At 52.7% G+C, this 20,983-nt stretch overlaps 2 protein-coding genes across 2 annotated transcripts in view; both read right to left on the minus strand.

Moving 5' to 3' along the window:
• Window positions 1–5,478, minus strand: part of PSMD1 (proteasome 26S subunit, non-ATPase 1) — a 74,828-nt gene extending 69,350 nt beyond the window's left edge. The window contains exons 1-5 of the mRNA XM_069865117.1: window positions 5,326–5,478; window positions 3,007–3,050; window positions 1,911–1,984; window positions 1,494–1,663; window positions 437–642 (exon numbers count right to left, since the gene is read on the minus strand). Coding sequence (XP_069721218.1) covers window positions 437–642; window positions 1,494–1,663; window positions 1,911–1,984; window positions 3,007–3,050; window positions 5,326–5,341 — 510 coding nt within the window. The 5' untranslated portion in view covers window positions 5,342–5,478. The remainder of the gene's footprint in view (window positions 1–436; window positions 643–1,493; window positions 1,664–1,910; window positions 1,985–3,006; window positions 3,051–5,325) is intronic.
• Window positions 5,479–7,490: 2,012 nt separating this feature from the next.
• C10H2orf72 (chromosome 10 C2orf72 homolog) lies at window positions 7,491–14,740 on the minus strand. The gene is made up of 3 exons (XM_069864777.1): window positions 14,206–14,740; window positions 9,637–9,753; window positions 7,491–8,604 (listed from the first exon to the last, which is right to left on the minus strand). The coding sequence occupies exons 1-3, from the start codon at window positions 14,738–14,740 to the stop codon at window positions 8,513–8,515; spliced, it is 744 nt and encodes a 247-aa protein (XP_069720878.1). The 3' UTR covers window positions 7,491–8,512.
• Between the last annotated feature and the right edge of the window lie 6,243 nt (window positions 14,741–20,983).

The raw sequence follows: 20,983 nt of genomic DNA on the forward strand, positions 1-20,983 counted from the left end.
GCCTGCCATAAATAAATGACTTATCCAGCCCTAAGAACCACTTCCCACTGTGAATTACAGCAGATGACAGGCACAACAAAATAAGAATGTTGTTCTTAGATCTGGCATAACGTAAGGTCTGCCTAGTCCAGGACTGTATCGTTGCTAGTAGCTGACAGGGAATACCTTAAGAAGAGGGCACATCGCCAAGCTTCCTGGGAATATCTCCCAGCAACTTACAGCTCAGGGATTTCTTAAAGGCAGGGATTTCTCTACACACTTGATGGCCCTGAGCAGCTCTGCCTTCCACCAACATGCTGAACACAGCCAAGTTTCATCTTTTTTTCTACTCATAAAAAACAGAGCAAGTTCCATAGCAACAAGGATCTTGCACTTTACTTCTAGATCCATACCTGGAAGACACTAGCTACACGCACCTCCTGGCTCATGCACGTACCGATTCGAGGATGGTTTTCTCAAAGACATCCAGCCTCCGTGTCTCTAGAGCAATGCCAATAGCCTGCTTGTACTTGTGGTCATCCAAGCACCGCTGGAACATTTTGTTCACTATCCCTTCTAGCCTCTCATCAACAGGTTTCTTCTCCCCTTCTGGCAGCTCCGCATTCTCCACACACTGCTTGGTATAGTGGTCGATACATTTTGCTGAAAAGATATTGAAGAAATAGAGGGTGGAGGGGAAGTCGGCTTTTGAGATGTTAGCAGCTTTTATACAGATGACAAGACCAGTACGTGCATACACACATTTTACGAGTAAACACAGCATATGGAAAACCACACAAAGGTGAGACACAAGAACGATCTGTGCAATCATACACAGACAGTAGCAGAAGATAACTTGGTACTATCTCCTAACAAACTCTGATTTTGGTGCTGAAACCAAGTAGATATTTTCAACATGGAAGCAAGAACATGATCTTTAAGTGGTATAATATTTTAAATAAAGAAAGAAACAGCAGTAGACTTCCTAGCTCCACTGTAAGCTCTAGCTCGGCAGACCGAAAGCCAGCCCTGGTGCATCAAACCCCATATAGAGCAAGTGATACCAGCAGACAAGACACTGAAATTATACATCCAATGTCTGACTTGCTGTCTTGCTATGGGTGCATAAAAAATAAAAAAGAGTAAATCTCAGGTGTGCAGCTACACTTATCGGCCAATTATTTCCAAACTTATGCTGACATCAGCAATAACAACACCACATAAATGAGAGAAGGGACAAAAAACAACCAAAGCAATGTCAGTATTATGAACTCATAACGGAATAACAGTTAAGAATAGAAAAAAATTACCAGAACCCCTATGTCAGTTCTCTTACAGAATCCCAAAGCAGGTGAAATGAAGCAAAAATAAACTGGGCAAAAACAGCTGTAGCATTGGTTTAAATGAATACGAGGAGATGAAGATAAATACAGAGAAACACAGCTAAATCTAGTAAAATCTCAAAGTTAGAATAGTTTTGACAAAGCCTTTCTTTTGCAGCAACAGTTGCTTACCAATGATCGTCTCCACATATTCCGAGTTGTCGTTGACATTGAAGAGGTCGCCGGCTCCCAGGGCATAGTTCAGCGATTCCTCAAAAGCTCCCAGGTGGTAAAAAACTTTAGAAGCAACTAAGGCAGCAAACTGCCGGCTCCGAAAGCCCTCATCTTCATAGAGAACTTCACTGCAAAGAAGGGAGAGAGGAGCTTCAGCTCTGTGTGTCCAGTTCTCCTTAAGGCCACATGACACCTTGATAGAACTTGCACCTTTGGAACTACAGCTCCAACCCCATAACCACTTATATCAGTGCCTTCTGGAAAATACAGATCTAGGTGTTATACTAGCCATTATCAAGCAAACAGAACTACATCCACTTTGCTTCATGTTCTTTTTAAGCAGCACACCCTGAAGTAGTAAGTGTCTTCTCTTACATTTTGTCCACTGACTCAGAGATTTCTGCCCAGAAGTCATTGACAACAGCATTCAACTTGTGAAGAGCAAACTCCTGCCAAAAAAAAAGTTGTATCACATTAAAAAAAATGCACTTATTACCCTTGCCCAGTAAAAATGAAGTACCACCTAAGATTGATATCATAAACACTGAACCGTTTCAACAGCAAATCCTACTTAAAAACATCTTTGCAAGCATTCACTAATCTTTTCAAGTCCTTTGCAAATAAAGAGCTGTTCATTTAACAATTGAGACAACCCTGATGTTCCTTGCCATGGCCTCTCCATGATGAATGACCGGCTAAAATGACCAATAGGTGACATTCCTTCAAATACAAAGTTTTCAAAGTCTCTGTGGCAACTCTTGTGCAGCACACAGAACTCTGGCTGTGGTCTATGCCAGCCACAGTACTTCAACAGATGAACAATATCCAAACTTCAGAGCAGATCTATCTAATGCAGATCTTTCGCCACTCTGCTTGTTTCCAAGTACAATATTTAGGGGATTACCAATATTACAAGATGTACTCTCCTTCCTAAAAGAGGCCACGTTAACTGTTCGAGTAACTAGCAAGCACCACCAATACACCAACACCTTGGGTGTTTGGACTTGTCCTATGGATTCATTACAAAACTGTAAAGTTGCTGTTTTCTTCTCTTACTACTGTTGTGATGATTTTTTTTTTCCAAGCAAAAATTGTAACTGTGATAATTTGGTTTCACATCTCTTAAATGATGCTAAAAGTTTGAGCTATTCTTCAGCTCCAAATTTTACATAGCCAAAATGCAGTCTCTGGAACACATTTAAGCAACTAAGCCCTGTTATCATCAGAGAGTTGGGAGCTTCAGTGACTAGAGATCTGTGCATGTGAAGCGCCAAGTTGATCCATGTTCAAAATAAAGAAATCTGATATCTGTCATGCTACTTACGCCCTTCCTTTCAGCTTTCAGGACAGATGTGATCTGGGGCCTACCCTCTTGCTCTCCAACCATCACCTACTGAAATCCACTCATTTCTGATTATAAGGTCTCACATAATACATTTGCTGCGATTTGCTCCCAGATGTAACAGCTTACCTTAAGCTGTGGCTCTTCTTCATCCAGAAGGGAGATAATTCCAGCTGCAAAACAAGATCATCATCAGTTTTGGACTCTTGTTTCAAAAATGAACATATTATTTAGCTCAAATCCAACAGAACAGGAGAGAAGGCTGTCTCTGGAACATTGCTTTAAAACCTTCAGTATTGAAATTCAAAGATCAGATCCAAGTTTGCATTAAACATGATCAACATAAAATAGTTCAGAACTTATAAGTGGAAAGGTACACTGTTTATAAAAGATGAACCTTCTTAAAGGAAAACCTATTAGACAGGAGCCCAGAGACTCTGAGGTTAACTTCCAGCTCCGTCACTAAATTGCAGGTTGCATTCTAACATGCCACTGCCACTTCCCCCAAGGGGCATAAGGAAGACCAGGACAGAATATCCAAACTTTCATCACGCCAAGAAAAAGGCCTTGTGGCTAAGAGATGTCCAATCTTACAGCTTTACCACGACTCCTAACACTCTACCGGAACATTTGTACAAACAGCAACAGAAACATGGTTTAAATTTAAAGCTCAGTATGAAGAATGGTTACAGATGGCTCATTGTCAGACTCCAAGGATGCAACTGAAAAGGCTGGAAGAGGATCTGCATAAAGTCCAACATAATTCAGTCCCTTTTAATCTTTCATCTGTTATATAGTTTGATAACCTTTCTAAATCTAAGTAAGACGTCAAACTGGAATGGCCAGCAAGCCTACTAGAGGGCTGAACTGGGCTTTCAAAAGATCTTGACACACTCAGGGGTGGGGAGAAAATAAAGTTCTAAAGATGGACTGCACAGATCAAAACTTGAACGTACAAATACAGAAAGAAATAGGAATAGTACAGCAGACTGGAATGAAACATGATCAATGACATTACATGGCTTCAGTGGGAGGCAGAGAACCCTAACTTCACACCAAGATATGTAAGCGAGAGCATTTCTTGGCAGATATGAGGCAATCCTTCCCTCTGCTTGGCACCAGCCAGCCTGAGCCAGACAGCTGCATTCTGTGCTGGGCACCATGGGGTTCAGAGCTGAGTAATAAGAAGAAAGAGGTGCAGCAATCAGGACTCACAAAGGTTGACTGGACATCTGTAATGGGCTAGTCCACAGAAATCAGAGAATGGTACAGAGTTCATACATGTACAGGGCAGCTAACAGCAGAAAGGGAATAATCTAATCCCTGTGACAGATACAAATAGGAGAGGTAGGACCAAGTTTTATTTGGAGCTTCAAAGACTTAGTTTTGATGGGAAGTTTTCTGGCAGTAAGGCAGTTACTTGCCCAACAAGGCTGTCAAACCCCCATTACCAGGGATCTTTAAAATCAGGTTAGACAGTCAGTAACCACAACGGAAGGAGAACAGATGTGACTCTTGTGCAGGGCAGGTAGGTTCGGGAGCCCATCCCACAGTGCTCCTTCTGCACATTTTTTGTGGCTCCACTCCAAATGTAGAATTTTATTTTTTATTAAATACCTACTATTTTTAATTACCTACCAGGAGAAAGCAATCTCACTCCTCTTCAACACATCATTCCCACCGTTTAAAAATGCATTTGAAATGCATTCCTACTCCTCAATTAAAATAAGACTTAAACAGAATGCAAAGAGTTCAGAAAGAGAAAGGTACTTGCAGACTGTGGTCCTGTGCAGTTTCTCTCACAGAACCCCAACCAGTCACATACTTTTGTCTCAAGTTCTCCTGAAAACATTTGTATTTCCTCATACTGTGAAGGTCTCAGTAGACCCAGAAACAGCATTTAATTCCTCACGTGCTCCCTTTGCCTCTTCCTCCGGGAGGCAGCTGCGTTTCTGATCCCCTCCGCAGCTCAATCTCGCAGCCCCTGCCCCCTCACTCCCCTCCTGTACCTCTTACAAACCCCGCTGGCCGCAGGTTTTACCCCTCCGACACGTTAATCGCTTTGAGCCGGCGATGCAGCAGCACACCGCGATTCGCCGGCGGCTCGCAGCGGCACCGGGGGCCTCACAACGGACCGGCAAGAGGGGGACACGGCGCCGGGGCAGGCGGGCCCGCAGCCGCCCCTGCCGCCCGCCCAGGCGGCCGCAGCACCCGGGGACGGGGCGAGCACCGGGCAGCTCCCCCCGCGGCTCAGGCCTCAAGCGCCGGTTGCGACGACCCGCCGGGCACCGGGACGGCCTCCCGCTCCCGCCGGGGCGCACGGTGGCCACCGGCCAGGGGCGAGGCCCCACGACGGCCCGGCGCCTCGGAGCGCCGCGGCGGTACCCAGTCACGGCCCTGACTCAGCGAAACGCCGGCAGGCAGCCCTGCCCCGCGCCGCTCCCTCACCGGCCGAGGTGATCATGGTGCCGCCCGGTCGGCCCGCGGAGGGAGGTGGGGTCCGCTCGGGCCCGGGTGCGGTGCTGCCGGTTCCGCCGCCGCCCGCAGGTGGGTTCGCTCCGCGCCGCCGCCCGGCCCGGAAGTGCCGCCAAGGACCCCTTCCGGCAGGACCTCGCTGCTCCCGGGAAGGTGTCCGCGGTGATCGCCTGAGCAGGCGGCGCAGAAACAGCCAGGCGTGTGCGGGACAGCCCTGCCTGCAGGGGCCTCGCGGCCGCCCCGCCTCTCAGGCGGGGCAGTGCCGGTCCCGCCGGTTTGGGCGGGCTGGGCTCGGGCCCTGGAACGATAGAACCATAGAACCGTAGAATCAGCAGCTTGGAAAAGACCCACTGGATCATTGAGTCCAACCGTTCCCATCAATCACTAAACCATGTCCCTCAGCACCTCGTCCTCCCGTCCCTCAAACCCCTCCAGGGAAGGTGACTCAACCCCCTCCCTGGGCAGCCTCTGCCAGGGACCAATCACCCTTTCTGTGAAAATATTTTTCCTGATGTCCAGCCTGAACCTCCCCTGGTGGAGCTTGAGGCCATTCCCTCTTGTCCTGATTTTATATAAAATCAAGAGAAACATCAGTTAAGCCGTGCGTAACACTGTTGTAAGGATAACACCGTGGCAAACAAAACCCAAACCAAACCATGTTCCAATTCAGAAATTAATAAATAAATGGCTTTATTCTTGACAGCCAGCATGTAAGATGCCTGTGCTCCAACATTATTAAATCAATTAAACATGTAAAACCCTCAGCTGCACATCCACATGCTCAGACAGCGGGGGAAAAGGTTAAAGAAAACAGAATTCAAGGCACTTTTATTCCTCAGCTAAAGGAATGAAAGAGTTCTGGTTAAGTGTATTCCCACCCACAACTCCTAAACCCCAAGTAGTCCATCCACTTCCACAGAAGTCTCATTGCAAAGAGTAAATGTGGATGACTTATAAATTATCAGTAATTTAACCTAACCCTAACTCCTAACCCTAATCCTAAACCTAACCCTAATGGCTCCTAAACCTAAACCTAACCCTAAACCAAACCATAACCCTAACCCTAAACCCCAACCCTAATCCTAACCCAAACCACCCTAACCCTAATGACCCTAACCCTAACTGAATAGGCAGAGTAGTGGGATACCTTCATCTCGCTAAGATGCACACACTACTCAGAGCTGAAGCCCAAGGTCATGAATACAGCCACCCACACCAAGTGGCTTCGTGAAGTCGCTTAGTCCTATTTCTATTTTTCACCTGGTCATACTCATGAGGCAAAGAAAAGCTACAGAAATCCTGCAGGGTGGAAGGAGAGCGGGCCCAGTGCCCTCTCCGCAGGGCAAAACACTCTGCCGGTGTCAGCTACCTCCTAGATTTTCTCTCCCTCAGCTCACACCCATGTAGGAAAGTGCATCTGATATGAAGAGACGTGACGTGCGCACCCCTAAACGCTGCTCACAGGGACTTGGCATCCCCCTACCCCCGCCCACCACTACCGTATGGGGCAGCAACAACTACTTACGCCTGCATTTCAGGCAAAGTATTCCTACGTAGACCAAGCCTAACTATCCCAGCATATTCAAGTGAGCAGTGTGATAACGCACAGACTTGCCAAGCACACCCTGAAACACTCCCATCCCTCCCACTCAACCCAGCCAGCACGCCCTGGACACCCTCAGACACCTCTCCCAGCCAAAAGGGCAAAGCAGCACTGAATGGACCAACTCTAAACCTGAAAGCTGGTACGCTCTGCTCCAGCACTGCCAGTGAGGTAGGTAGGTGTTGCTTTCTCCGTCATACTGGTGAGGAAACTAAGGCACGGAAAAACAGCTTGTTGGAAAATGTTGATGATCATAAGCATGAGCAAAACTGGCTAAAAATCATCTCATGCTCCAGATATGAGATGCTGAAGACACACTGCTGGGAGAGAGGGCTGGCTGGAGCTGGCAGGACTGCAGACACTTCAGCTGCCATTGGGAAAAAAGGAGGAAGAGAAAGGACAGATGTGCACGGAGGATGAACTGCCATGATTCTGCAGCTAACCCGGAGAAGAGATAGGCAGGACACGATGGGCTGAAGCTTCTGGCCTGGAATTCCAAAAGGACAGCAAGTCCCAAACAAAACCCAGCTTGTGCTAAAAATAAAACTAGATCTGTTTTATTTTGCATTAAAGTAAAAATAAAAAAGGTATTCCTATCATTATAATAATATTCCTCATAAACCAAGGATTTGTAATAAATTGTGTTGCCCCACGGGCTACAGGCAGCCCTCTGGGACTACTTAAATAGATTATTTTTGTATTATTATATTTATTTGTGAAGCAGCCACATCTTGTTGAGAGGAACGCTGCAGGCCACCTCCAAGACCTGCCACGGCATGGCTGTAAAGTAAGGTAAGAGGGTCTCTCCCATAACCCCATCCAGCATCAGCCACGCTATAGTGTCCATCTGCCACCCCCTCCGAGTCCCCCAGTCAATCTACGAGCACCAGGACAAGCCAGAGGGATGGATCCTGCTCCAAACCCCACTCTGCTCCAGCTGCATTACTGTCAGTATCTTCTGCGTCACTCTTGCTGCTCCCAGGAGGGCGTTATTGCATTTCTTCACATTACAGGGTTTCATTCAAGCCTTTTCAGCAGCTGGTAGATCTGAGACCTCATATTTAGTCTCATTGCAGTCTCCATGCTACCGTGTTGTCTTTTTTTTTTTTTTTCCTGATCAGACAGAGAGCGGGAACTTCAAAGCAGCAATAAAGCAGGAACGCAAGGCAGCAGAATTTGTTCACCAGGGAGACCAGCCCTGGCAATCTCAGCAGGGAACTCCGCTCAGAATTAGGAAGTGTACCGCTTTCTTCAAGCAGGTGGCTGCATTTCACATCCAAAGCCCCCACATCATCTTGAGATACATCCCCAAAGGGCTGCTCAGAAGCCCAGTGTCCATCGGCAGCTCCGGGCACCCCCAGGCAGCAGGGTGCTCTCTGCCACGGACTCTCAAGGCTGTTGGCTACAGAAGACCTGGTTGAATTAAGCTGAGCAGCTTTCCCCAGAGCTGTGGGTCCTCGGAGGACAGGGTGAGTGGGCACGCACCAGCTCCTCTTCCCACTGCTCCAAATCCACGGGCAGATCCAGGACATGGACTGTGCTGAGCACCCAGCAGCTCTAGGTGCCCGTGTCTCCAGCAGCTTCTTCACAATTTCCATTGGGAGACAGACTCGTCAGAGCCACTTCTTCCTCCGGGTCCTGCAGGTCATCTGCAACGAGCAGAGAGAGGTCAAGGGAGATTTGAATGGGAAACCTTGCTTGCAAAATGCAGCTTGAAACAACAAAAGAAAGTGTGGGACAAAGCAATCAATATATACTCATGAACAAAACAGCTGATTTTTTCATAACTGATTTTCATTTTGTTTTACAAACTCAGCATTGCTTCAATGATGACCAAAGGAACACAGGACCCAGCTCCTTGGCCTCCTGCAGGCTCAGCAATCTCAGAATAAGCTGTGTGGCCATGATGCATCATCTGCCTAGCACTTACGGCAAGAACAGACGCTTAAATTTTCTGACCCTAGAGAGGTCTCAAAGCTGCACAAACATTTGAGCTGTTTTCTCAGAATCTTATGCTTTTTACAGCAGAGGAGCTTCCCCTCCTCTGCATGCTCTGTAGAGCAGTCCGGATCTCCACACCATGCACCTTGTAGCCTCCTGCATGAGGACTCTTTGCAAAAAGACAATCACTGCTGGAAAAGGTGAGCAGAAGTGCCAGTGGTAGAGCAAAGACCGAACACTGGGGTACGTAGTACCTGAACAAGTTCTTTTTGAATCAGGGAGCCAAAGGCTGACCACCCTCTTCCTCCTGCCCACTCCCCCCCTCAAAAAACCCCAAATGCATGTCATTTGGGAACACTCCTTCCAGCTGTTTGCAGAAAACTTGATCTAAGATTAGGGTGATTCTTCCAATTCAATGGACAGCAGTTCTGCTGACAGGAGGTCCAGCAAAGTGCCGTTGAGTCCAGCGCTGCTCCCAGGGCTGTAGTTAGGCACTGGACCCAGTGTGGGTTTATTTAGCCAAGCGAAAGGTCAGAACACAAACAGACAGCAACACAGCAGCCAGGTGTGCGCTGTTTGTCTTCAGGTTCTGGCCAAGCCACGGCTAGGGAAGGGATGTCAGCTGCAGAGCTGGAAATAGCTTAAGGAGACCACCAGCAAGTGGTTTGGGCACCAGGACCCCCAGGGAGTCAGCGGTGAACTCCTGACAGCAGGAGTACAAGGGAGGGAGCTGGACGTACCTTCATGAATGTGGTTTGCAGCTTTTGCTTCGTGATCTTTTCTCTGGCTCCTCCGGCTCCAAGAAATGCATCGCAGAAAGGATGGGAGCCTCCACCTCCCCCTGGTTTTCGCCTCTTCTGGATAAACCAGAGAAGACAAGTTCAGACTGGCAGTAGGTGAGCCCTGCTGCTCCCCCACCTCCCCGCTGCTGACTTAAAACATCTCCCCTCCATGAGCCCAACTCCTCGCAGTGAAACCTGTTCCATTCCACAGAGCCCACCCCCGGGAAGCACAGAGCAGCTCCCAGTAATATCTATTGCAGGCTGAAAACTCTCTGCTGTCCTGGAAATTTGTCCCTGCTGTCGGTTTCCACTTTGCTACCTCCTTGCCAAAACCACCCTGGATGCCAGAGGCCAGAGCAAGCAACAAACTTGGCAGGAGCTCAGCCAGCACACGTGGCGAGAACGGGACTGACACGGCTGGGTATTCCTTCAGAAGGAAGTTTTTCTTTGGTATTACCGCACAGCTTCTGCCACATCAACCTATTTACTGCTCCCTGCTTTATTAAGCAATTCCTCCTCGCCAGGGAGTCCTGCTGGGCATGCAGACTCCCAGCACACTGAAAACCAGGGCCGTAACTGCTTGCAAAATGCAGAGAGCACGTGGCCTCCATTGATGAACAGTATAGTATTTATTCCAGAGGACAACATAGGTCACAACAAGTTACTACAGGCTTTCACGCCATTATAGTAAAACACTACTCCAGCATATTTTATACAGTCTGCAACAGCAGCAGCTCAGCATCTCCATCAAAATATCATCCAGCCTTTCACCTCCTAATCAGATAAAAGATGATAAACCACTTCAGCGTCCTTCAGCTTATCGACCCATTGCGACACTGCAGGGTTCACAGTGGCAGAGCGTTCTGTCAGTCAACAAACTAAAACCTCCAAGCTGTAAACACAGTCCCTCTGCGCAGCGCACGGGGACTCTGGACACCATTGAAGCACAGCACGACAGCAGCCCAGCACATTCCTGCTCAGCCCCGAGAGACGCAGGAACCCCACTGCCATTCCTGTTACAGTTCCACTGCACAAATGTGTGTCCAGGACGCTCCCAGCAAGGGGATCCTGCAGCTCCAGAGCAGCTGTCACAGACAGAGCCGAGCAGCTACGTGTGTGGAAGAGGCTTCAAAGCTGGGCTGCAATAAAACAGGCACGAGTACATGCACAGAGAGCCTTGCACTCTGTACATCACACAGCATCCTTATCCAGATGCAAGAGCATCTTTTATCAGCTCAGCACAAGCCTCTTTTGAAGTCAAGAGAAGAAACAAGTCAAGCTCAGCCCTGGCTGAGGTGATCTTTACGGTGGCATCCCTAGAACCTGCTTTGCAGGGTGTCCCACAGTCCTCCCTCACATTACATTAAAGATATTATTCCCCTTGTGCCTTGCTTGTGGGGAAAGCCACGGGGTGAAGGAGATCAGGCTGCAAGGAAGATGGTGCCTGGCACTACCAGGTCCTCAGCTCTTGGGGACACAGCTATGCTTGGGATCCCTCTGGCCCCATGGAGATTTTGAAAGGTAGGGCTCACAGGAGCATGGAAAGAAGCTGCCCCTGCCTAAGGTTGAACCCCATAGCTGATGAGCATCATTACACACACAGGTCCTGGGACACTTACATGTCTAAGAGCATCAGGCAAGCATCAGAGGTGAATTAAAGCAACGTGCTGAGTCCTCCTACCCACCACCCTTACAGAGCACATGCAAACAGGCTACAACACCCACTCCAGCTCCTTCTGCTCCTATTTTTCAACTGCTGGCTGCTATGCTGTCTCCATGTCTGCACAAAAGACAAAATCCACAGCCAGCCACCAGAACACACGTACGGAGCCACAAACCAGCAATGTGCAGAGGTAGAAAAATGTCACATGTGCAGGGATATTTTTCTGCCTCTGCAGCTGCTGTCCCACCAGGCTACTGTGACCAGAACTGGAGGGCTCACTGGCATCTAGAAGCACACCAGGAATTCTTGTGGCAGGAACAACGTGAGGAAGACAAAAGCAAGTGAAAGGAGAGAAGCTGGAAAGAGGATTTTGTGTGCCCCAGTACAAAGACTTGGCAGAAGACAGCCCTGCACCTTCACAGTGGGTCCTGGCCATCTCAGAGCCCCTCAGTGACCAGATCTAGGATTCTGGACTGAACTGATGGAAAGAAGCACCTGTGCTGCAGCTAAGCATTCCCAGCTCCCAGAGATCCCAGAAGACCCTAGCAATGTGGTGCTGCAGGCAAATGCCAAGATCCCTCAGGGTAAAGGTAGTGAAACAGCAGAACATCAGAGCCACTGGAAATGAGGGAGCAAGGGAAAAGTGGGGAAAAAATGAAAGAAAGGAGAAGGAAAGGACAACAGCCCAAAACAAGCAGTGCCAAAGATTAAAGGGAGCCCGGGCTCTTTTCTGTAGCTGCCCATCACCCTGCAATTGCACACAAACATGACTCGCGCTGCTCCTCAGGACCTGTTTGACACCCAGCTTTCATCCTGCCATCCTCAGGTGGCTTCGACTGGCCACCAACAGAGGTTTGGTTTGAAACCCGAACACTCATTTGCTGTTGTTCTTATTCATTATGCAAAGCCAGCACAATCTCCTTGCTCCCACAAGAAGGTCAGGTCCTGCCTGCTCCCTATTGCAAAGGCGGAGCCCCAGTCCTGTGTCCCCAAGAGGAAACATCCATAAACATTGACAGCCACAGCATCACAGCTGCCACGGGCCTGAGATGCTCTAGTGCTTCCCAACTTGCTGGCAAGTTTGTCCTCCCCAGCTACCAAAACTGGGAAGCCACCAGGAAGAGGAAAATCCCATTGGGAAAGCTCTGATTTCACCAGGACAAGAAATCCTGTTGGAGAAAGTAAGATCAGAGTGAGTGGGGGGAAGATCCCACATAACGGACAGTCAGATCCCAATGGGAAAAGCCAGATCCCCTTGTGGTTGGGAAGAGATCGCATGAGGACTGGGCAGATCTTGATGGCAAACACCAGATCCCATCGGATGGGGGGAGAGATCACATCAGGAGTGGTCAGATCCCAAAGGGAAAAGCCAGATCCCATTGGGCTGAGGGGAGGGACAGCTCATCAAGGGTGGTCAGATCCCAGCAGGAAATTCCAGAGTCCATTGGGGTGGGGGAAGAGATCGCAGGAGGACTAAGCAGATCTCAACGGCAAAAGCCTGACTCCATTCGGGTAGGAGAGAGATCCCATCAGGAGTGCTCAGATCCCAACGGCATAAGCCAGATTCCATTGGGTGCAGGCAGAAATCCCACTGGGAGTGCTCAGATCCCCATAGGAAAAGCAGAACTCCATTGGGGTGGGAGGGAGATCCCATTAGGAGTGATCAGACTCTCAAAGGCAAAAGCTGGATTCATAGAATGATTTAGATTAGAAGGGATCTTAAAGATCATCCAGTTCCAACCCCCCTGCAATGGGCAGGGACACCTTCCACTAGACCAGGTTGCTCAAAGCCGTATCCAACCTGGGGTTCAGCACCCATGACATCTATAGGCAATTATCTATAGGCAATAATGGATTCCAATGGGTGCAGGGAGAGATCCCATTAGGAGTGCTCAGACCCCAACGGAAAAAGCCTGACTCCATTGAGGCGGGAGGGAGGTCCCATTAGGAGTGCTCAGATCCCAATGGCAAAAGCAGGATTCCATTGGGTGGGAGGAGAGAGATCCCACCATGAGTGCTCAGATCCCAATGGCAAAAGCTGGATTCCACTGGGTGGGAGGAGGTAGCTCCCACCGGGAGTGCTCAGATCCCCGTAGGAAAAGCAGAACTCTATTGGGGTGGGAGGGAGATCCCACTGGGAGTGATCAAATTCTCAAAGGCAAAAGCCGGATTCCATTGGGTGCAGGGAGAGATCCCATCAGGAGTGCTCAGACCCCAATGGCAAAAACTGGATTCCGTTGGGTGGGAGGAGAGAGATCCCACCGGGAGTGCGCAGACCCCAACGGCAAAAGCCTGACTCCATTGGGGCGGGAGGGAGGTCCCATTAGGAGTGCTCAGATTCCAAATGGCAAAAGCAGGATTCCACTGGGCGGGAGGAGAGAGCTCCCACCGGGAGTGCTCAGATCCCCGTAGGAAAAGCCGAACTCTATTGGGGTGGGAGGGAGATCCCATTGGGAGTGATCAAATTCTCAAAGGCAAAAGCCGGATTCCGTTGGGTGGGAGGAGAGAGATCCCACCGGGAGTGCTCAGATCTCTGTGGGATAAGCAGAACTCCATTGGGGTGGGAGGGAAGATCCCATCAGGAGTGCTCAGACCCCAATGGCAAAAGCCGGATTCCGTTGTGTGGGAGGAGAGAGATCACAGAATCTCCAGGTTGGAAAAGACCCACCGGATCATCGAGTCCAACCATCCCCATCACCCACTAACCCATGTCCCTCAGCACCTCATCCACCCGTCCCTTAAGCCCCTCCAGGGACGGTGACTCAGCCCCCTCCCCGCGCAGCCTGTCCCAGACCCCCGGTGCCCCCGGGGGCGCTCGGAGCCGTCTCCCCCGCCGCTCCCGGCGGCCGCCCCGTGCCCGGTACCTGGGGGAAGCTGCAGGGCGGCTCTCAGGGCGCGGCAGGCGGCGGCTCGGCAGGCGGCGGGGCTGCCGGGCCGGTAGCGGGCGGCCTGCACGGTGCCCCCCGCGGGGAAGTGGCGCCGGAGCGCGGCCTCCAGCGCCGCCGCGTCCTCCCGGTCGGCGCCGGGCAGCAGGACCCCGACGACGGCGGGCGGGGGGGCGGGGGGCAGGCGGCCGCGCACGTCCCGCAGCAGCTCCCGCAGCCGCGCCCGAGCCCCGCGGCCCCGCGCCGCCCCGCCGCGGCACAGAACCAGCAGCAGCCGCGCCCGCAGCCCCCGCCGGCCCCCCGCCCGCCGCCGCCGCCGCCGCTGCTCCACCCCCGGCCCCGGCCCCGGCGCCGCTCCCGGCGGAGCCTCGTCGCCCAGCAGGTCGCGGGCGAAGGCGGCGAGCGTGGCCGCCGCCGGGACCCCTTCGGCCACCTCGGCCACCAGCAGCACGGCCTGCCGCCCGCCCGCCCGCTCCACCAGCGCCCGCAGCTCCCGCAGCTCCCCCGCCGCCATCCCCGCGCCTCCCGCCGGCACCGCCCACCGGCAGCCCCGCCGCCTCCCCGGGCTCCGCACCGCCCACCGAGCCCGCCTCGCACCGGCCCCGCCGCCGCGCAGCACCGAGCCCGCACCCCCTGCAGCACCCCCGGCCCCGCCACCGGCCCCCGGACCGGCCCCGCATCCCCTGCATCATCCCTGCCGCCGCTCCCCGCATCCCCTGCATCACCCCCAGCTCTGCCACCGGACCCCAGACCGGTCCAGCACCCCCTGCATCATCCCTGCCGCCGTTCCCCGCACCCCCTACATCACCCCCGGCTCCGCCACCGCCTCGGACCGGTCCCGCATCCCCTGCATCACCCCCAGCTCTGCCACCGGACCCCAGACCGGTCCAGCACCTCCTGCATCATCCCTGCCGCCGCTCCCCGCATCCCCTGCATCACCCCCAGCTCTGCCACCGGACCCCAGACCGGTCCCGCACCCCCTGCATCATCCCTGCCGCCGCTCCCCGCACCCCCTGCATCATCCCCGGCTCCGCCACCGCCTCGGACCGGTCCCGCACCCCATGCATCATCCCCAGCTCTGCCACCGCCTCGGACCGGTCCCACACCCCCTGCATCATCCCTAACGCCGTTCCCCGCACCCCCTGCATCACCCCCGGCCCCCGGACCGGTCCCGCACCCCCTGCATCATCCCTGCCGCCGTTCCCCGCACCCCCTGCATCACCCCAGGCCCTGACACCGGCCCCCTGACCGGTCCTGCATCCCCTGCATCATCCCTGCTGCCGCTCCCCGCACCCCCTGCATCATCCCTAGCTCTGCCACCGCCTCGGACCGGCCCAGCACCCCCTGCATCATCCCTGCCGCCGTTCCCCGCACCCCCTGCATCACCCCCAGCTCCGCCACCGGCCCCCGGGCCGGTCCAGCACCCCCTGCATCATCCCTGCCACCGCTCCCCGCACCCCCTGCATCACCCCCGGCTCCGCCACCGCCTCGGACCGGTCCCGCATCCCCTGCATCATCCCTGCCGCCGCTCCCCGCACCCCCTGCATCATCCCTGCCGCCGCTCCCCGCATCCCCTGCATCATCCCCAGCTCTGCCACCGGCCCCCGGGCCGGTCCAGCACCCCCTGCATCATCCCTGCCGCCGCTCCCCACATCCCCTGCATCATCCCCAGCTCTGCCATCGGACCCCAGACCGGTCCAGCACCCCCTGCATCATCCCTGCCGCCGCTCCCCGCAACCCCTGCATCATCCCTGCCGCCGCTCCCCGCACCCCCTGCATCACCCCCGGCTCCGCCACTGGCCCCCGGACCGGTCCCGCACCCCCTGCATCATCCCTGCCTCCGCTCCCCGCACCCCCCTGTGCCCGAGGTTATTCTACCTTTCCCCTAGTCTCTCGAAAACTCCAATGCTTGCAAACTCAAGAGAAGGCGATGAGTAGCGTTGCTCTTCTCTCCCCTTCAGCTGAGGCAAAGCTCTGGGTGTTCTCCATCCACCTTCCACACCAAGACCAGGTGTGACGCTTCAGTCAAACACCAACATCCAGGGGTAGTTTTCCCTTCTCCAGCCCCTTTCTTGCACCGCAGGAGACCCTGTTCAACCAGATGAAGCCCGATAACTGTTAGATTTTATTCTTTTTGTGACTCTGGGTCCTACCATGCAATTCTGTTGATGATCTGAGAGAAGTACGGTAGTGTTGAGGTGGCACCTTTGCTTTTCTAGCCGCTGCCTTGAGAACACTAAGATGAGTGGTTGTCATTAGCAGTCGTTGTACCCAAATGTGTGTGTGTAACAACTCTCTCCATGTCACTGTGAGCATGGAAGGGTAAAGATGAGCCTCGGTTTTGTGGAGGAGATTGGATGAAGCACCTGCGATGAGTAGTAGGGCCACTGGCAGCATCTTGAAGGTGCAGGATGTGCAGTTACTGCACCCTGGGTATTGCGATCGCAGTGATATTGTGATTGAAGTCTGGTTGGACTCGATGACCCGGTGGGTCTCTTCCAACCTGGTGGTGATTCTATGATTCTATGATTCTATCCCCAGCTCTGCCACCGCCTCAGACCGATCCCGCACACCCTGCATCATCCTCTCCACCGCACCAGCCCCGCGCACCCTGCATCACCCCCGGCCCAGTTCCCTGCACCGATCCCGCACACGCTGCATCATTCCTGCCACTGCTCCACAACAGTCCTGCACCCCCTGCACTGATCCCGCACACCCCACATCAACCCCTGCTCCGCCACCACCCCCTGGACCGGTACTGCCACCTCCCCGTGCACCAATCCTGCACACCCTACATCATCCCTGCCACTGCCTTGTGCACTGGTCCCGCACACCCTGCATCACAGAATCATAGAATCACCAGCTTGGAAAAGACCCACCGGCTCATCGAGTCCAACCATTCCCATCAGTCACTAACCCACGTCCCTCAGCTCCTCATCCACCATCCCTTAAACCCCTCCAGGGAAGGTGACTCAACCCCCTCCCTGGGCAGCCTCTGACAGGGACCAATGACCCTTTATGTGAAAGGTTTTTTCCTAATGTCCAGCCTGAACCTCCCCTGGCGGAGCTTGAGGCCATTCCCTCTCGTCCTGTCACCTGTCACTTGGGAGAAGAGCCCAGCTCCCTCCTCTCCACAACCTCCTTTCAGGTAGTTGGAGAGAGCAATGAGGTCTCCCCTCAGCCTCCTCTTCTCCAGGCTAAACACCCCCAGCTCCCTCAGCCGTTCCTCATAAGGCCTGTTCTCCAGCCCCTTCACCAGCTTCGTTGCTCTTCTCTGGACTCGCTCCAGAGCCTCAACATCCTTCTTGTGGTGAGGGGCCCAGAACTGAACACAGGATTCGAGGAGTGGTCTCCCCAGTGCCGAGTACAGAGGGAGGATAACCTCCCTGGACCTGCTGGTCACGCCGTTTCTGATCCAAGCCAAGATGCCATTGGCCTTCTTGGCCACCTGGGCCCCTGCTGGCTCATGTTCAGTCACTGTCAACCAACACCCCCAGGTCCCTCTCCTCCAGGCAGCTTTCCAGCCAGACTTCTCCTAGTCTGTAGCTGCACAGGGTTGTTGTGCCCCAATCACTGCCCCACACCAGTCCTGCACACACTACATCATCCTGCATCATCACCGCCCCGTGCACTGATCCCACACCCGCTGCATCATCCCCAGCACTGCCCCCCGCACCGGTCCCACACACCTTGCATCAACACTGCCCCTCACCGGTCCTGCACCCCCTACATCACCCCCGCCACTGCCCCGCACCGATCCCCTGGTTGGGGGGACGTAGCAGAGAGGGTCCGAGAGGGGACCCAGGGCTTCCACATCTGCCCTTGCACACGCGTCCTGCAAGGCTGGTCCTGTTCCCCCAGGGTGGAGATGGTAAAATACAAGTGAAAACCACGCACTGTGGAGGGGTAGGAAGCTGGAGAGGGACGAGTGAATGCTGTGGTGACAGCAAAGTCAAGATCTTGATAGAGGAGCAGCTGGACACACACCCCCAAGGGTAAAATGTGCCCCAGGGCAGCAATGGAGTGGCCTCTGCAGGCATCCTGCGCCACGGAGGAGTTACCTCTGCACACCCTGGCCAGGCTACAGCCGCACTAACAGCGCTTTCTGGGCAGCAATCACCTCCTGGAAGGCCAATCCAGGCCCAACTGCAAAGTCTCAGAAGTGCTGCAAAGCCAAGCTGCAGCTCCCACCCCACACGCTGCAACTCCATGTCCTTTCCCAAGCAATCCCCTTCGTCTACCCCTCTGCAAACACCATATCCACCCCCTTCCATGCAAAACACGGCTCCACCAGCACTATCAGGCTCCACAGTGCCACTCACGTCCCATCAAAGCACAAAATATTTGCAGGGATGAGCGTGGAGCTGTATCCAGGGCTTGGTCAGTTGCTCTTGGAAGTTGCTTGGAGCCGAACCATCTCTGCAGGGTGGGCAGAAGAGCTCTAAGAGCACTGGGAGTGAAAACAGAGCCAAAATCCACAGGCTTGCCCCGAATCAGTGGTTCCCAACGTGAATATTGGGGCACATTCACGTGCTACGAGGGTGGCTGTGCCAGCGCACATGCTCCCCACCCATCCTCTTGGCCACTCATCCCCAGAGTCCAGCTGGCCACCAGCCACAGGGAAGGGATGCACCATAGGCTGGTCCCTAGGCACAGCAGAGGTGAGACAGCTTGGGAAGGTCACTGTGTGCCACCAATTTTTAGCCAGGCAAACATTTGTCCCAGCTTTGACAGGCTTAGCAAACACTGTCCCATGCCAGCATCGCAGGAGCCAGACAGCCTGGATGACGGTTTCAGAGTGACTTGCTGCCCTGGGTCCCAGCAAAAGTAACTTACTCATTCACAGGTGCTGATCAGCAAGCCCAGGGGAGATAAAACAGAAGGATTAGGCTCCTCTTCCAGAGATCTGAGTCTATTGTTGCAAGAGCCCATGTTTTCCACACCAGTGTAGTAGCCCCAAGAGCAGCATGTCAGGGCTACAAAGTTAAACACCATTCAACAACCAGATCTGGCCTTAGCAGTGCTGATTTTGTATTTAGAAGGACTGTTTTTTCCGATCTGTCTAGAATCCTGCTCATGATTCCACAGAAAAAAGCCCTGGGTGCAACCAGCACCACGAGCTGTGCCAGCAGCCGCAGGAGTGGGTGCTGGTCCCCAGGAACCCTCACCTTGGGGTGACTCTGCTCATGCTTTCCCCCACTGCTGAATTTCAGGTACAGCCCTCGCTCAGATTTGTTCATAGTCCAGTCACAAGCAGAAGGTCTCTGGGAAGGGGGATCAGCAGCTGTGGTTTCTCCCTGCAAGGAACAAACCAAAGACAGACACTTTGGCCAGTTCGACCAGGCAAGCCCAGATCTCCTGGAGTTGGCTCTAAGGAGACAGGGTACTCCTATAGAGAAAGCACAGAAAACATTGAAATTATCTTCCTAACTCAGCTCACAAGGAGCCTTGATGTTTAAACTGCCAGCACAGTCTCTATAAACTAATATTTGGGACTGGATAAAGCTTGTCTTTGTGGCCACTGAAATTCTCCAGTTAATTTTGGGTACGCGTGTACCAGTGCCGGCAAAGCCTGGTTGGAAATGTGAATGCGATTCACAATACCCAAACAACCTTGTTTACACTTCTTTACTCATTAACAGAGGTAAGATCTAATAGCAAATACAACTTTATCCTCCTTTGTGTTACTCAAAGGGGTACAGCTCAAACAGTTCAGAGACAGTCAGGTCAGCAGAATTTGTAGTTCTCAAAAAAGTGACTTCACAGTGCTGGCAGGCATCAGAGCAGCTGTATCTGTAAGGTCTGAAACTCCTTCGAATGTCCATCTGACAGTCAAATTTGTAGAAAATCTCTCCGGATAACCCTAAACGAGGGTTATCTCTTACACATGGCCACGGCTATTCAGGGCAAACATATTGTCTGTTTATTTGGGACTTCAAAGGAGGAAGAAAAGATGCTTTGTTCAGCAAAATGAAATTATCATGTGCATTAGTAGTGCCTTGAAGTCAAAACAAAATCAAAGTTCCATTGAATTAGGCACCTTAAGCAATGCATTTACCAAGATAAACATCTCTTCTGAGGAGGGTAGAAAGAAGACAGGAAAAAGGATTCTTGTGGCAGTTTTGATGATGGGAGGGCAGAGAAGCTAAATGAGCATGAATGGGTCTGTGGGAGCAGCTCTGAGACCCCCCCAAATCCAATGATGCAGTCCAACTCCTCAAAGTCTTCCTCTCAGCAGCCTTGCTGCTCACAGGGGCACTTGGAAAAGCCTCTAAGCCAGCCAGGATAGGGAACTGGCTGCTGACAAGCTAAACCTTAGGAAACCTCTGCACAAGTGCTGTTCTCCAAACCTACCTCCACTTACTGCTTTGGAAAAATGCATCATCCTTAAGAGGTGCTGGAGGACATCTGCTTTGTGCAGCTCCACCAGCTGCCACTAGCAGCACTGGGGCAGGACACCAGCACTCACTCAGCTATTCATCCATGAAGATCTTCTTTGGTGCCCCAAGGAAGTGACAAAGAAGGTAACTGAAAATGAAAAAAATACCACAAGCCCCTCCTATTCCTTTGCCCTGAACCACCCAGTGCCACTGATCTCCTTTTATCCTGCCTTCGGTTTACTCTCCCACAGCTCTTCCCATCTTTTCCTCTGACCTTTTCTTCAACCTTTCTAGCCCTGAACCCAGATCCCTCCCCACTTTTCACCCACCTTTAACTGTATCAAACTTTAACTGTATTCCTGTGACAAATTTAGCCA

This window comes from Phaenicophaeus curvirostris, chromosome 10 (genome assembly GCF_032191515.1).
Source record: "Phaenicophaeus curvirostris isolate KB17595 chromosome 10, BPBGC_Pcur_1.0, whole genome shotgun sequence".
NCBI lineage: Eukaryota > Metazoa > Chordata > Aves > Cuculiformes > Cuculidae > Phaenicophaeus > Phaenicophaeus curvirostris.